The sequence below is a fragment of the Aythya marila genome (assembly GCF_965140915.1).
Source record: "Aythya marila genome assembly, chromosome: 2".
In the NCBI taxonomy this organism is placed as follows: domain Eukaryota; kingdom Metazoa; phylum Chordata; class Aves; order Anseriformes; family Anatidae; genus Aythya; species Aythya marila.
Genome location: NC_139043.1, coordinates 149,352,143 through 149,369,461, shown reverse-complemented (window position 1 = coordinate 149,369,461; position 17,319 = coordinate 149,352,143). Strand labels below are relative to the sequence as shown.

The following is a 17,319-nucleotide window of genomic DNA, read 5'->3' as shown; positions in this document are numbered from 1 at the left end:
CCGCATAGTAAACAGTTCCTGAAGCAGGGCAGAAGGTCTCAGCCCTTCAGCCCTCAGCCTCCCCCCGCCTGGGCTGCACGACCCCGAGGAAAGGGGCGGACGTGGGGTTAAGAGAGGGGGCCAGCTGACATACAGAGACCCTGCGCGGAACAGGCGTGCGGGCCGTAACCGCTGCAGGCACCGGCCGGCGGCTGGGGGAGCCCTGGGGCGCCGGGAAGGGCCAGGCGGAGCGGCGGATCGGGTGGCGGCCCGCCCCGTGCTCCCGGCGGGGAGGCGGCGGCGGCGGTGGCGGCGGGCAGCGCCGCCCGGCGGGCGGGGCGCGGGCTATAAATCCGACCCGCGGGCTCAGGCAGCGGCGGTCGGAGCGCGGCGGCGGCAGCGCACGGAGAGCAGCTGTTGCGGCAAGTACCGCGACTATCTATCTATCTATCTATCTATCTATCTATCTATCTATCTATCTATCTACTCACTCACGCAACCACTGTCTTCATTTTCTTTTTCTCTTTTTCCATCTTTCTCTTTTTTTCTATAATCTTTTTCTTTTCCTTTCTTTTCTTTTTTTTTTTTTTCCTATTATCTTTCTCGTTTTCTTTTTCTATCTTTCTCGTTTTCCTTTCTATCTTTGTCTATCTCTCTTTTTCTATCTCTCTTTTTTTTCTTTCTCTTTTTTTTTTTTAACCTTTTTTTTTTCTTTCTCTCTTTTTTTTTTTTTTTCTTTTTCCTTTCTTTTTCTTTTTCTATTCTTTTATTCTTTTTCTTTTTATCTTTCCTTTTCTATCTCTTTTCTTTTTCTTCCAAAGGGGACTTTGCTGGCTGCAGGCTGAGGAGGTGAAGGAGTGAGTGGCTCTTTGCAGAACAGGGGCTGTGCACTGGTGGGTGGGAGTGGCAAATGGGGCAGCTGCTGGATGCTGCTGCCATGGTTGAGGTTCCCGTGACAGCAGCGGGCTGGGCTGGTAAACAGCTGTGAAACGAAGGCACATACTTTATTACGGAAGTTGACTACTGGCGCTTGTTGCTTGTGATTCTGTGCTGTTACAGCTCCACATTGGATTTGGAGCAGATGACAGACTTGATTGGTGTCCAGTTTTTACTAGTCAGTTGTTTCTGTGGGGTTCTTGTCTTAATATGTGATACTAGGTGCAGTTTAGTCTGAGCGCTTCCAGGCACTGCTAAGGTTCATAGAACTTCACTGCAGTGCTTGCAGTGGAGGCAAAGCCTATGTATTGGATCTCATGAAATACGAGATTTCACTTCTGCTAGTGAGGATGTTAGGTTAGTGGTTTCCATTGTATTATGGTTCTCTTATGAAACGCTTGCATCACTCCCTATCTTACCCACTGTTTTAAGAAGTCTTCAGTGCCCAATCTTGTACCCAATCCCCAGAACTGGACTCTTTATTACTTTGAGATGGAAGTATTTACCAGCTATGTTATTTGGATTTTTTTTTTTCTCTGAGTTGTCTATTTAAATAAAAACTGTATTTTGACCCTGAAAAATGCAGTAGTAGAGGCATGGAAGAGGTCAAAGACAACCCAAAGCTTTTTGTTCAGATTCTCTAAGTATTACACTGTTTCAATTTCTTCTGAATTTTTTACTTAATATACAACTGTGTCAAAGATACAGCTACTGAAAAAACAGCATTGGGGCAAGCAATAGAAATACCCTGTAAACAAGAGCTATCAAAGGCTTCAGGTAAACATGTAAGGCTGCCTTGCTGCTTTTTGTCTACTCTGTTACTGGCCGTTTACAGCAAAACACCTGTTAAACTGGTGCAGTCTGAACTTGGCTCTGGGAGCATGCTTTTAAACATCTTGTGTTCTCTTAACTAAAGTCTAACAAAGTTTGATACACTGTTTTTATCACAAGTACTCAAGTAAACAGCAGGTAGCTAATGCTGTACTCTGACTTGAGCACAGCAAGAGCTTAGTGACAGTGGATAAAATGGTAAAATAGTAGTAGATGCTACAAAAATAGTGTTCCTTAAACATTCGTACAATCTCCCAAGTACTAATACTAAGGTCTGTGGCCTTCAAGAATAATTAATGAATAGATTCAGGAAGAATTGGTATGTGATTTGACAAATAGAGTTTCCTGGGTAATACTGGTGCAATAAAAACAGGCTTTAATATATTAATAAGAAACTACTTAGGATGTATATGTTTTCCATACCTAATATTTTTCAGTATAAACAGAACAGATGCTATGTCATAGGTGGGGAACTAAAGGCCATGAGTTCTGAATCTGAGTTGCTTGCACTGCAGTTACACAGACATCTGAACAGGCTGGACTTCAGTTTGGAAACTTCGAAGAAAAATTTCAACAATAAGTGAACTGAGAGGTGCCCTTGAGAACGGACATGTTCTGGAGTAGCTGGCCTCAAACCATGCTAGTGGAGAGGGGTCTAGAAAGTCTTGAAAGCTGGGATTTTAATTTATTTCCTGTAGTGAAATAATTTCCTGTAGTGAAGTAACTTCACCCCAACTGACAGTAGGATAGAGATGTTAAAATGTGAGGTGCCCAAGGAATTTAACAATAGCAGAACAAGTGATGTGGGTGCCCCTGCTGAGGGTGTGCTGCCACATGTGCACACCTGTGTTTGAGAATCAGCATCCTCACCACAGAAAAACAGACTCCTTATGTTCTGTTGTTTCTCCCATGCACAATGCTTTTTTTTTTTTTTTTTTTTTTTTTTTTTTTTTTTTTTTCTTGCCCAAATAAAAAGGAACACTAAAGCAGATCATTTGGGTAGATCAAATGAATGCTCAGTAAAAATGGCAGGATTCACCAATTTTCTTGACTCTGGTGGAAGATATTTTACTCTTTGAAGGTTCCTTTTTGCACTATGACAATTACATGGGAAGTTCACAGTGTATTTTGTGAAACAGTTTAGCATGGTAGCCTGGTCTTCAAGAACAGTTATAAGCAGTTGACTAATTTGCTCTAGTAGTTCAGGTGGGCTTATCAAAGAATCTTAGAAGGGTTTGTATTGGAAGCAACCTTAAAGATCATCTAGTTTGAACCCCCCTGCTGTGGGCAGGGACACCTCCTACCAGACCAGGTTGCCCAAAGCCCCACCCAACCTGGCCTTAAACACTGCCAGGGATGGGGCTTCCACAACTTCTCTGGGCAATGTGTGCCAGTGCCTCATCACCTTCACAGTAAATAATTTTCTCCTTATATCTAATCTAAATCAACGTTTTTTAGTTTAAAGCCATTCCGCCTTGTCCTTTTGCTCCACTCACTGACAGAGTCCCTCTCCAGCTTTCCTGTAGGCCCCATTTAGGTACTGGAAGGCTGCTGTAAGGCCTCCCTGGAGCCTTCTCTTCTCCAGGCTGAACAACCACAACACCCTCACAGGTCTTCACAGGTCATCTTCATGGCCCTTCTCTGGACTCGTTCTAATAGGTCCATGTCCTTCTTGTGCTGGGGACACTGGAGCTGAACACAGTACTCCAGTAAGAATCAGTTCAAAATAAGAATCAGAACACTGTTAATCGGTGAATTGATGTGATAAAAATCTTTTGATTCATATATCTAAACCATAGTGATTAATTTATTTGGCTGAAGTGCAACATATATCTTCTCATGACCAGCTTAAGGGATTTTGGCAAACTTCTGACTTCCCACAGAGAATACTGTTCTTTCGCTTAACCTCATTAGAGCCTGTGAACCTGTTGCACTAAATATGGAGCATGTATGTAATGAGATATTTCCTGCTTTTATTGTCTCAAAATAGACAGAGTGAAAGAATTTATACAGATGGGTGAAACTGGCTTGAGGTTCTTCAGGAAAAAAAGACAACTTAGAAAAAATAAAATTCTCAAAAATACTAAAACCTAATTATACTGGATCAGCAATGTTTACATCATATATATAGCTAGAAGCTTAGGGTAGCAAAAACACTTTTGCCATCAGTAGAGAGAAAGCCTGTGAAACTGATGGTCTGTATTAGTTCAATCCCATCAGTATGCAGCAATGGTGACTTCTCTTGTTGCACTGATTTGTCCATTTGAAAGGTAAACTGCAGGGACTAGGAGATAATGACAGATGCAGTGACTGCTTGATATTAATAGTGATTATATGCTGTTTCTTGAGACCAAATAAAACTTCCAGATGGCAGGTTTTTTTTTACATCTAATTTAGAAATTTCAAAGAAGCACAGAAGAGCACATTCTCTACTGTCAGTAAAGCTGTTTGACCAAGTAAATGGTATTGTAAGTAGACTGCCCTTTAGCTTCACCTTTTAGGTGTGCATTTGTAAGTTTACCAAATGCATGAAGGTGATGTCCCTGTAACCTTCTTGGTGAAGAACTTTCTAGAATTTTGCACAGGGACCTCCAGCAGATCGAGGAAGCAATAGTTAACCCTGCGCTCTTGTCAAAAGCTCTGTCTCAGAAGTTCAAAATAAATTGTTTTCTACTACTAGAAAGCCATGGGAAATACTCTGAAACTGTTTAAAAGGCTTAGAAGAAGGAAGTCCTGATTTCAGATTTGGTAATGCGTGTCGCTATGGATTACTAAAATCTGGGTTAGGTCTCTTGGAAATCAATAGCTATGAATAAAATAGCTATTGAACTTGTTGTTTCTCTCAAATAGTGTTTTTTTTTTTTTTTTTTTTTTTTTTTGTTGTTTGTTTGTTTTAATCTGTGTCACTTCCAGAGCCCTGGATAACTTCAGTGGGGCCAGTCAGCAGGAGGTAATCCCTATTGCTAATTCCCTTTGGCTGCAGAGTTGGAGCAGCAGTAAGAAACCATTCAGAGCTTCTCCTGGATATGTGAACAAGTTTCATTTAAGTGTTATTATGACATAATTAAACCCAGTTCTGAGCATCCATGAGAATCAGTACCATTATCTGCCATTTAGTTCAGCACAGCAAGTGGTTAGAGAGTAAAGCCTGCAATTATCCAATTTTCAGACTCAAATGTGCAAGCTCTTTTGTTAACAATGAAGATGAGTTTTACTTCTAGCAAAGGGCTGATACAGGATCAGGCCTGTTTTGTTTCCCAACTGGCATGGGAATGTTGTCTTTGGATAATACCCAGCAGTTTGTTGTCAAACGGGACATTCTCCACACAGAGGAGATCCACAGTGTGCTTGTGGATGCACAACTGGTCTGCCCATGCTGATGAAATTTTCCACAGCTGTATCTGTTTGTACAAAGCAGGATGTATGTCAATTTTACTGCTCTAATTTTGTGTGGCTGATCACGTTTCCTGTGTTTCTTTCGGGTTTTGTGCTACTTCCTTTCAGTTAATTGTCACAATTTTAATATATCTTTTTCATCTGCCAGTCATTTTCTTTCTCTTTATAGCTGGAAGTCGGTCCACACAGATCTTCCTTTTCAAGCCCTGTTTTTAAAATTGGATATTCTCTACTTTTCCAAGCTTTTAACTGGCTACTTCCTGTCTGAACTAAGTATAGCTTCAAAAGTATAGCTCTTGTAGCTTCTTTTCTACCATGGATATGTCAGGCCAGTCTGCTAGTATTGTATGGATGATGTAAAAGTTAATGGAAAGAGCAAACCTTAGAACCTAGAGCAGCATGAAAACCTAATTGACTAAAGTGTTTTTTTCCATGTGCTTTTTTTTTTTTGGGGGGGGGGGGCGGCCATGGTGGTGGTGTTATTTATTTATTTCCTTGCCATTTGTCTTGGTTTCAGCTGAGAAAGAATTAATTTTCCTCCTAGTAGCTGGTATGATGCTGTGTTATGGATTTAGGATGAGAATAATGCTGATATCACACTGATGTTTTAGTTGTTGCAGAGCAGTGCTCACATAGAGCCAAGGACTTTTCAGCTCCTCATGCTGCCCTGCAAGTGCTGGGGGTGCACCTGAATCTGAGAGGGGACACAGCCAGGACAGCTGGCCCAGACTGGCCATATGATGTCATGCTGAACAACTAATATGGGTTGGCTGCCTAGAGTGGGGGGCGACTGCTGCTCAGAGATGGGCTGGGCATTGGTCAGAGGGTGGTGTACAATTGTGTTATGCATCACTTGGTTTGTACATTCTATTATTACAATTATTATTATTTCTCTAACCCCTCCCTCCCCCCCCCCCCCCAAAAAAAAAAATAATAAATGATAGGGTTCTTAATCTGCACCTGAATAAGATTCTGTAGATGGAGAACTGAACATAGCACTCCAGATGGGGTCTCATGAGAGTGGGTCAATCCCTTCCCTTGACCTGCTGGCCATGCTGCTTTTTTTTTTTTTTTTTTTTTTTTCTTCCCTAGGATACAGGTGGCTTTCTGGGCTGCAAGAAAATATTGCCAGTTCATGTTGACCTTCTTCATCAACCAACACCCCAGGTCCTTCTCAGGGCTGCTCTTAGTCCATACTCTGCCCAGCCTGTATTTATGCTTGAGATTGCCCTGACCCAGATGCAGGACCTTGCATTTAGCCTTGTTGTACTTCATGAAGTTCACACATGTCCACCTCCCAAGCCTGTCCAGGTCCCTCTGGATGTCATTCTTTCCCTCCAATGTGTCAACTGCACCATACAGCTTGGTGTCATCAGCAAACTCACTGAGGGTGCACTCAATTTCACTGTACATGTCACTGACAAATATATGAAGTAGTGCTGGTCCCAATACTGACCCCTGAGGAACACCACTCATTACTGATCTCCACCTGGACATTGATCCATTGACCACAACCCTTTGAGTGCAACCATCCAGCCAGTTCCTTACCAAATGATCCATCCATTAAATCCATGTCCCTCCAATTTAGAGACAAGGATATCATGGGTGACAGCATCAAATGCTTTGCACAAGTCCAGGTAGATGTCAGTTGCTTTTCCCCTATCCACCAATGTTGTAAACCTGTTGTAGGTCACCGGATTTCTCAGGCAGGATCTGCCCTTAGTGAAGCCATGTTGGCTGTCACCAATAACCTCCTTTTTTTCCATGTCATGTATATACAAATGTATGGAATGATAGGCAATGGAAAAGTAGTTAGGAAAGTAGAATAAAACTTTAAAAGTAAACCTTATTTGTTAACAGAGTAAGCAGACATCCATACAGGAAGCATACTATTAGAGGAAGGAAGGATTGCTCTTGCTGTGGCTTTTTGGTTTGCTGCCTTCAGGAAGCTCCAGTGCACCTTGTCAAACTAATATGTCATTTTTAATATTGCTAGAGTTCTAGACTGCTCTAAATGTATTTTGTATGTAACATATCCCTGTTAAATTTTAGGTTGCATTTGTATCTTTGTACAAAGTTGCACCATATTGGGGTATTCAGTAAAATAAAGGCAGTGATGAGCTTTATGATGACCCTTTATATTTTAGCATATTACAAATATATTTTTCCTGTATTATTTCATTTAAGAACATCACATATTTTTCTTCCATTCAGAACACCCTGTATTTTTTGAAGTTGTGTGTAAAATGCCAGATAGCAACATGTGCCTTGATGACTCCAGCCCCTCTTACAAACATCTGAAAAGTGGTAACTTGAACTTTACTTCCTGATATAACAGATGCTGATGATGGAGCATAGATGGGTGAGATTTTCCAAAAATTCATCTGAGGAAGAAGAAATGCTTTTTGTCCATTCTGAAGGAATGTGAAAGTCTTTATTTTGATAAGCTAGGAGTATTTTGGCACTGGATAGCACTAATTTAGACACTTATTTCACCAGTCTCATATGTGGTGATACAGGGAGGAATGTGCTCAGCCTTTAGGAAGATTATATTGTATCTCTAGATGTTGAGGCTTGCAGGTAATATGACTGTTACCCAGATCTAGCCTTGAGTAGTTCAGTATGTGCAAATGCTTAAATTTGAGTAACTATAATGGGAACTTCCTGGGAAGAATTAAAGATGTGTCCTTAATGCAATGGCCATTTGCGCAAAATCTGAGTCCTGATGAAGTTCAGGAATGCTAAAGGTCTTCCTAGAAAAGTGGACTGAAAGTTCAGAGGAAGAAAATGATATCCATCCATTATTCTTTTCTCCTGAAAATCAAACAAACACCATCAAGACACTTGTCATGGAAAACTTCAGCCCAGACATTTTGGCAAGAATTATAAAGAGAACTTGTAACATCAATAATCAAGTAATTTTAATAGGAGCAGAACAAGTAGTCTATGAACTCAGAAGCCGTAACCCATATAGGATGACCTAATGAATACATGAAAATAATGATATACCATCAGCCTTAGTTTTGATGTTTTGCAACATGATTGCTCATCTTTGCAACACCAACATGAAAATACAAAACAAATATAAAGAAACCACTATGTACTTGCAAGGATGCAGACTAGAGCCTGATAACATTCTTCATCTCTGAGTGTACTACAAGCCTGTCCCTTCTGGAATAATCTCAGTACGTTTTTGCCTCTAACTTCCACAGAACCACCCACTTTTTGAAGTAGTTGCAGCTGGGCAGAAGCTATGAACTATTAAAGCATGGCAGATTGAAAATAAGAGGGGGTGGGGAGCATGGCCTGACACTGGTGAGCTGCAGGAACAATAGCTTGTTTCTTGTCTGTTTAGAGTGCAATCTTTGTGGCAGAAGTTGTCTCTTGCATGTTATGAAATGCTTAATGTGTCTTTGCAGTATTCCTTATTTAAACTGCCCCTAAAATCCAGCCTAATGCCCAGGTGCGGGGGAGTGTCAGGATTTGAACCAATAGATTGCCTTTAATATTTGCTTAAGACCTTTACATTTGCAGTCATTCAAGGAGGAGTAGAAAGGATGTGAGGGATGTTGAGAGGATAGTAGGAGGGTTCTGGGGCAGTGAGAGGAGACATGCTGTTTTGGTGGTATAAGAAAAAGTCTAGGAAGACATCTGATTGCTCTCTGCTCTTTCCACCCTGTGGTTCCACCACCCGCAGCCTGGAGTTGTTTTTAAAGAAAAAAAAAAAATATATAAAATTGTGCAAAGGCACAATTTTGGCATGAGAACAGATGGGCATAATGAATTTTGAAGTAACCTTAGGCTGCTATTTAGACGTTGAATTTCTTCTCACAAAAGCCCTGGGTTCTCCTACCAATACATTGGTTCATCACAGTCTGCAAGGACTTTTTGCAACTGTGTCAGCACTAAACAGTGGTTGCTTGAGGAGGTGGGTTGGGATGACAGTGCTATTCATAGCTAAAAAGTCCTGGGCTGGCAATTGTATTTTTAATCTCTTTGAAAAAAACTTCAAAGTATTGGAGATTTCACTTTCCACAAGTTTCCATCAGTTTCAGCAGATGCGAGATGCTAAAGAACTATGAATTTCAAAGACTTTCAAGGTCTGTAGTTTGCCCCTCCTGGAGTTGAGCTGTAATACTCTAGGTAATATCAGGGACTGCTACAATTGAGAGAGGGGAAAAAAAATAAATAAAACATTGCAAACTCTCCATTATCATGCTAACTAGGACTATAACAGTTGCCCGTTATATTGTGGAGAAGGTAGGGATTTGCAGCATAGGGGAGAGGGGTATGGAAGGCATGTTTTTTTGCTAGCACTGTGACCCTTCCCAGTGTCAGTTTTTACTCCCACGAAGCATGGGTGGACCTCAAGCTTTCCAAGGAACATTTTTCATTGCATCCCCCAGCAAGAGTATTGTGCAAACAGCACAGTTGCAACAGTTTTCTTCAGTTTTGCTCAACATCTGTGGAATAGAGAAAGGGGTTGCTTCCAGTTAACTTTGTTTTGATGCTCTTATCAGTGCTCAGCTGCTGGAGCATATCATGCATGTGAAGAGTAACCAGTCCCTGGTATGAGGAATTGTAAGTTCAAAGGCTCTGTCTGATCCCAGAGTGGTTGTAGCAGAACAGCTCTGTGCCTATACAGGTGCCTGTGCCAGCCACCACACAAGTGAAAAAAAAAAACAGAACAAAAGGATTAAAGACAAGCCTGGAGTTTTCTAACCACAGGGGTATGATAAAGCCACAGGCAAGTGTAGCTGCAGGGAGCGCCGTGGTCCTGCACCCAGGCAGTGCTCACAGAAGTCCATCAAAAATCAGTTTTTGGATCCATCATCAGTTTTCTCCTTGTGGCTTAACTTGGCTGTTGCTTGGCACAGGACTCAAGCTCTTGGCTAAAATGTCTCAGTTTCCTAATCAGATTGATTAGCACACACCATAAATCTGAATTTTAAAATGTCTAAAACTTTAAGCCCTACTTATTTTTGCCTTTGAAAACTGTTGTTATGCTCCATTATGCTATTAAGAACCTTTTTTTTTTTTTTTCCAGACATCAGCCTGAGCTTTTATTTTTCACTGAAGTGTGATTGTGGAGTAACTCACTAAGGGGTTTAAAAAGAAATAAAACCAAATAGAAACAACAAAAATAATTAAATCGGGGGTCAGCAGCGTGCTGTGCTTTAAGAAGGCTGGGTAACAGTGATGCGCGGGATGTATTTTAACCAGAGTGTACCCTGCCACCCTGAGGCAGCGTAATTGTTTCACTTTCCTGATATTAGTACATTTAAAAATAAGCTTTAGGTCATCACCTTTTTTGATTTGAAACTTTAAGTGATGTAAGCGTCACACTCCTTCCTTCTTATCAGGTTATTAACTTCTAGTTGCAAATCGAGATGATCATGTACTAACTACATGCTAAGGAGAAGCAGTGAGTCCTAAGTAGCTGAGCAACTTCAACTTTTGACACTTGCTGTTCAAACTGCTTAGTCGGATGCTATGTAACCATTAAAAGTGTGTTGTTGTTGTTGTTTGTTTGTTTGTTTGTTTGTTTTTTCAAAGGGAAGATCTCTCTGGAAGAGTCATTTCTATTAAAACCTCTTTCATGATTTATTGTGTGAAACTATGTCAGAGAAAATCAGTAGTCAGACAGTACACAAAGGACCTCGTGACACCAGAGCCTGTAACAAAGAATAGCTTAAACAGGGCATAGTGTGGGCAGATGCTTATGCATGAACTGTTTTGGATGCTTGCAAGATGATTAATTTTCAAACAAATGATAAACAGGAAGATTAGATTTGTCAAGTTTATTATGAAATATCTGAAATGTAAACCACGCGTAATGAGAGCATGCATTGTGGAGCATAACCATACACTTGCTATTAAGTGAAGTCCACTTGTGCCTGTGTAGTGGAGATATTTTTTTTTTCAAGTTCCTCTCCAATTTACAGTCAGACTAGTTTACAGCACTTAGTGTTAATCACTGGAAAAAGTCTAATTTAGCATGTGTAAGGTTGCAAATGCTTTTTGAATGTCACAATAATTTTCTTTGCTTAGCTGTCAGAGGCCTGAGTTGCTTGGCTATTTTTCTGACCTGGACTCAATGGGTATCGTTGCTAGTTACCTTTTTCAGAGCTCTGGAGATGTTAGTTTTCTACCTTCTATCCCCAGTCCAGCTTGTTTAGTAAGGCTTTGAGCTGCTGCAGAATAACGGAGCCCCAAATTCCTACCTGCTTTAGTGCTTGAGGACTCTTTAGTGCCTCTCAGGACACTTGAGCTTTTAGATGTTGAAGCATTGAGTGATGTTGCCAACCTGGAAATGCCTCCAGCATGTGGCCCTGGGTCCAAGTCTTACATTATCCCTCTCTATCAAAAGAGAGCAACGCCTGTGCTTGGGAGCCATCACCTTCACTGCCCATGGCCTTCTCCATCCTCTCTTTGACTTTAAAAGGTCATGAGTATTTAATCCTATGTGTAAAGTGATGTCCCTCCTGCTTGCTCAGCCTGTGGTTGAAATGGTGTCAGACTGCTGTGGTGAGGTTAGCTTTTTGTACATAAGTATTATGTCTCAAAAGGAGAATGTCTACTGCCAATGTTTAAACACGCTGCTTTGAGGAAATTGCCTTCTTTATGAAGCATTCAGGCAGGAGCCTTTTCCTGTTCTTTGTTTTCCACAATACCATGGAAATAAAAAAAAAAAAAAAAAAAAAAAAAGTTGGATATCAGTACAGAGGTAAATCCTGTAGTGCTTGTAGTGATACCCCCAGTCTTTCAGGGATGTGAGACCATCTTGCTGGTTGATGCACCTTGTAGCATGAACATGAACATCCCTGTGTTTGTCTTTAGCAGAGGAATGTTTGAAGTGAGGGATTTTTGAACTTGTTTGGTTTCTGTGCTTGGAATGAAATAAATCATGTATATTAGGATTATCTATGATTGCACCATTGATGGTGTCTGAGGATGGATGACCTGACATGTGGCTTCTTAGCTCCTTTGTTGGCATCCCTGTTGTGAAAAGCCAGACTGCTCATCAATCCTGTATCCCCTGCTGCCAAAACAAGGCTCCACCAATGGTATGGAGAGACAGGGGATATATTCTCAATTGTTAAGAGCAAAATAACCAGGTTCAGTAAAATCATTTCTGAGCTACTAGCCTTAGTTAGGACACTTACTCTGGCATTTTTGGAGCAGTGAGTTTGAGCTGGAATGGGTACGCAAAAGTCTATTTGAATGAAATTAGTGAACACAGTATTGCACATATGACTTCACCTTTCCCTATGCACCCCTTGCTTCCATAGGCTTGTTTGCTGCTGTTCCTGCTAACTGGCAAAGTCAGATATGCAATCAGTTTTAAAGCAGTTTGCCAGTTGCAAAGGTGTCTCAAACCTTTATTTTTTCTTAGTCAGAAGAATTATTGTTTTAAAACTTAATTCTCTGAGCTGCATCTGTAATGGATTCAGCTGATAGCTGGGTACAAGGTGGTGGAAGTCCACTGGGTGGAGGTGGCTCATCCAGAAGGGGAGAACTCGGGACCTCTTTGCAGGCTGAGTTGGCCAAGTGGAGTGAAAAAACTTGTTTTTCTCCAAGTTGGCAACTTCACACTAATGCTTGCAGATATAAATGAACTTTGTATTTTGAATACTTCTGTGAAGCAAGTGCTTTTGACATGCGTATAAAGGAATGCTTGTATGGTTATCTATTTAGGAAAGTTATGCAGTTACAATAGCTTCAAGCTACCCTGTTACACAAGGGGGGAGCACAAAGCACCTATTTAGAGATTATAAAATTTGTGCTGAACATGGGTGGTATAAAAACCACTTCTCCAGCATCTTTCTCTTTAGAAAACAAGAAGGTTTTTGCAACGGTGTCAGATAGCAGAGCTTTGTTTGCTAGCTCTCATGAACAAATAACGTGCTGTTGTGCTGGCTTATCACAAAGTTGTTCCTTGATAGGAATGTTTCAGGTATTCCTGATGCAGAGAGAGAAAACCCAGCGCTTGTAAATGCCTGACCTGAAAACATAATGTGGCTTGAAGATCTGGTATCATTCCAAAAGTGAGAACGTGGTGCACGTTGGGCTTTTGTTCAGCAGGCTTGATGGCAGTAGTGTAATCTGCTGGTCAGCACTTCCTAGTGCTGGTTCTTTCGGAAACATAGAGCAACAACTTTGAACTATTATGAAAACAGGATTGTTTTTTAAAGCTATAAAAGGCACCCATGTTCTTTTTGGCACAGTTTTTTGGTCATTTGTAGTCAATGCTGTGACTCCCTGAAAATCTGAAGCTGTCCTGGGTAAACAACTTTCTTCCACAAACACTAGCTGTGGCTTTGTTCCTTGAGCCACTTCTTACTGGAAAACTGCAGGGAGCCTGGTTTCTTACTTTCCTCCTGCATAGGGAAAACATGAAAAATCTCTTGTACTTCTAGCCTGTATTGAAGACTGAAGTGGAATCTTAAGGTGCCATTTCTATATTCACATAGTTAGCTGATTTAAAAAAAAAAAAAAAAAAAAAAAAAAAGCAGCTAGTTGCACGTAAATATTTTTTACTTGAAAATATTGCAGCAACATTCGTTTTCCTTTTCTGCCATACATAATTGCTGACTGTTTAGAATACTACACTGCGTAGATAGCTCTAGCTTTAAAAATACGTAACACTGTTTCTAAAGTGTCACTTTCAGTTGCTTGAAACTTTGGCAAACTTGGTTTTGCTTGTTCTTTACGATTAAAAACTTTAACGAGCAAAACTTAATAGAAAACCTGTAGAAAAAGGGTGAACCAGAGCGAGTGCTGGGGAATTAACTCTGTCTTGAATTTCCTGACTGTTTAAGTAGCTCTGGCACCTTGTTGTAAATTTGGATTACAAATTACCGGGGAAGGGGACAGTTTTGCTTCTGTCCCCAGGCCTCAGTTGGTGGAGTTAAATACCCATGAAGTATTTCTCTAAGCTTAAAATCCCCATCATAATTCTTTGCCAAAAAATTCCTTCAGTTGTACAGCTTCCAAGAAGATTTCCTAAAATCTGAAGCTGTTTGTGCATTCAGGGACACCAGTGTTTGTTCAGCATTCTCTCTCTTAATCAATGTCTGCTGCATAGCTTCCTGCAGCATCCCAACATCCTGCAAACTTTCTCACTATAGCCCTGGAAAAAGTGCATGGAGTAAACCCTTGGGGCTGAGTGAAATGATACTGCCAGCTCTTGAATCATAAAATCATACAATGATAGAATGATTTGGGTTGGAATGGGCCTTAAAGATCTAGTCCAAGCCCCATGCCATTGACAGGGATGACACCCACTAGATCAGGTTGCCCCGGGCCCTGTCCAAGCTTACCTACTACACCTCTAGAGGTGGGGCATCCCCAGCCTCTCTGGGCAGCCTGTTCCAGTGCCTCACCACCCTGATAGTAAAGAATGCTCATAGTAGACTGTTCCTGTGGGCTTCACGGCCCTTCCTGAGCACTAGGTTGTTTATGCAAACAGGGTTGATTAACTTAAGTCAGTTTTAAATCAGGAGGTGGCAAATCATGGTTTAAAGAATCATTTTTATTATTCTATATCCCTCTTGATAAAAATTGTTAATAATTGAAATGTTTATAGTTGCAATTAGTCAGTAATTGCTAAACATATTAAAGACTTTTGCTTTGGCTAATGAGTACCCATTCACATACTTCGGTTGAGATGATTCTAAACTTTTTAAAAGAAATAATTACACAATAAAACAAATGAATACTTAATAAACTTTCAATTATGTCCAAAGATGCACAAAAACAATATAGCATTAATTTCTCCAGCGGGCAAGAGGATATGTAACAAACATTCTTTGACTTCTGTATTTGTCATCTTGCTTTTAAAACACTCTCAGTATCTCTTCTGAGAACTGCTTGTGGTCATTCATCTGAGCTTCACAGAACAGCCCTCTGCCCTTTATCTCTGTGAATGAAAACATGCCATTCTTCTTGAACTCCCTCTTTGGACTGATACATTCACTGGACTGAAGTACAGCTTGGTCAAAATGCAGAAAGTGTGCTACATCTGCAGAAGAGTTTGCTGCTCCATTTGTCTCGGCAGTCATCTGCTCTGGGGCTATAGCGGTTGTTTCCACCCTTTGGCAGAAAATTGCCTAAGCATTTAAATATAAGCCTTGTTAAAACACGAATTTAGTTCAAACAGTTACATTTTAAGATTAAGCAGGTGTCTGGCCAAAAGCATGGAAGTGTGGGCCAGAACCTGAGGTCTGTCTGCACACTCAGGGTGGTACAAGTGTGCTGGGAATGTGGTTGCAGTTTAGTCAAAAGATTTCTATTGGCAAAATATATTCAACATCTCAAATCTGACTACACAAATAAAACTATAAAAAAAGAATTTCCTCGTCTTCACAGTCCTTCAGGTTCTGCCACATCCATGTGCCCTGTTAAGCTTTCCACAGACAAGGCCTGGGTAGTGTGTTGCTGTTACTTTCCTAGGGCAGGATACAGCAGTCTTGTTCCCTTCTTTGATGAGCGTGAAAATAGTGTTATTGCATACATCTCAGTGTGTAATTAAAGGAATATTGGTTTTACTCAGTACTTGCTACTACTTGGTTTGTTCAGATCAAGTAGTGTGTTTCTGTCCCAAAGAACGGAGCACACTGGTACAAGAGCAAAATTCCTCTAATGAACATTCAATTCAGTTTGCTTAAACTAGAGATCTTGGAGATGGAGTCTGCATCTAAGAAAAGAGTTGCAGAGATGAGCATTTAAGCTCAAGAGAAGGCGTTTGAGCAGATTTGGTTATGCCTCATTTCACTTGTGAAACAATAGTTGTTGTGTGATTGTATGCTAAGAGTGGTGCTGGTCCTTGCCCCATTTTATTCAGCATCTTCAGTTCTGAAGCTGCCAAAGCTTTGTTTTGATCTTGCAGCCTTAACATTTTTTTAATCTCTTGTTGTGCAGGAGCGTGTATATAAATAAACCAGGGAGGCATTTTATAACAGATTCATAACCTTCTTGCAAAGGTCTTTCGAACTATAACCTGAGATATCAAGTAGTAGTGGAGGTTGATGGAAATTTGTTTCTATATTTAATCTTTGGTGCAAGCTGAAAACAAATCTTTTTTTTCATCTTCACAGATACCAGCTACTGACCATGTCAACAGAGTTCCAGGATGCCCACCTCGCAGAGGTGAAACCTCTGGTGGAGAAGGAAGAGGTAATTAGTTTAAAGCTCTTTAGAGCTTGTCTGTCTTATTTCAGGGTTACCGTTGGAACTGCACATGTATTCTTAGTTCTAACAAACTTTTTTTTTTTCCTATGGAAAAATAGACAAGAGAAACTGAAAATGCAACGAGAGGGGTGTTTTAATAATAAAGCAAAATTAAGTTTTGTTTATTGCTTTCTCAGTTTTTGGTTTTGTGTTTCTCTAATCAGATTGTGATTTTTTTTTCTTTTTTTTTTTTTTTTCTGAATAATGACAGCTCTGAGTGTCTTTAACTATTTTGAAAAATTCCAGATGGCCAAACTCATCTATACCTGTAGACACCTCAATGTAGAGATACACGCTTTGCTCTATCTGCTGTCTTTCAAAGAGGTGCAGATATGCAGAGAGTGCCTTTACATTTCCTCTGGGTACCTCTGCCCCACCTAGTCTGCTCAGGTTGTCCTGATCTATGAATTGCTACAGACACACTCTTACCAGGTCTGCAGCCAGCTGGGGGTGCACAAGCTACAGCCATGCCTCTGGGACTGCAGCACAGAAATATCTGCAGGGTGTCTTTTTTTTTTTTTTTTTTTTTTTTTTTTTTTGTCTTTATTCCATTGTTAACTTTCCATTTGTTGTTTGCAATATTTTTCTCCAAATCTCTGCCCACAGTGTCTGGGGTCACTGGCTGTCTGACTCTGTTCAATGGTAGTCATACCCTGTGTGTGTTCATTGCATATTAATTCAGTGCAATATTTGACGGAAACTCTCAGCTTTTTTCTTGAATCAAAGCTAAGATATTTCTTTTGTTCCCAATGCCTGTAATTCCTGACAATGGTGTATATAAATGTGGTGAGGGTTTTTTCTGGATTTCTACACTTGGATTGCTCATTGCTTTATCTTCTACTTTAAGTTTTTATTTCCTAACTCTTTTTAGGTAAACACTTCAGAAAATGATTTCTATTTATGAATGTAATGAAATGAAAAGAGAAACTTTAAACACAGTTTCTT

The 17,319-nt window shown here is 40.5% G+C and overlaps 1 protein-coding gene across 1 annotated transcript in view; it reads left to right on the top strand.

Moving 5' to 3' along the window:
- Window positions 1-337: 337 nt before the first annotated feature.
- The window catches only part of NDRG1 (N-myc downstream regulated 1), a 42,790-nt gene continuing 25,808 nt past the window's right edge, over window positions 338-17,319 (top strand). Inside the window, exons 1-2 of the mRNA XM_082752725.1 lie at window positions 338-401; window positions 16,242-16,320. Coding sequence (XP_082608851.1) covers window positions 16,258-16,320 — 63 coding nt within the window. The 5' untranslated portion in view covers window positions 338-401; window positions 16,242-16,257. The remainder of the gene's footprint in view (window positions 402-16,241; window positions 16,321-17,319) is intronic.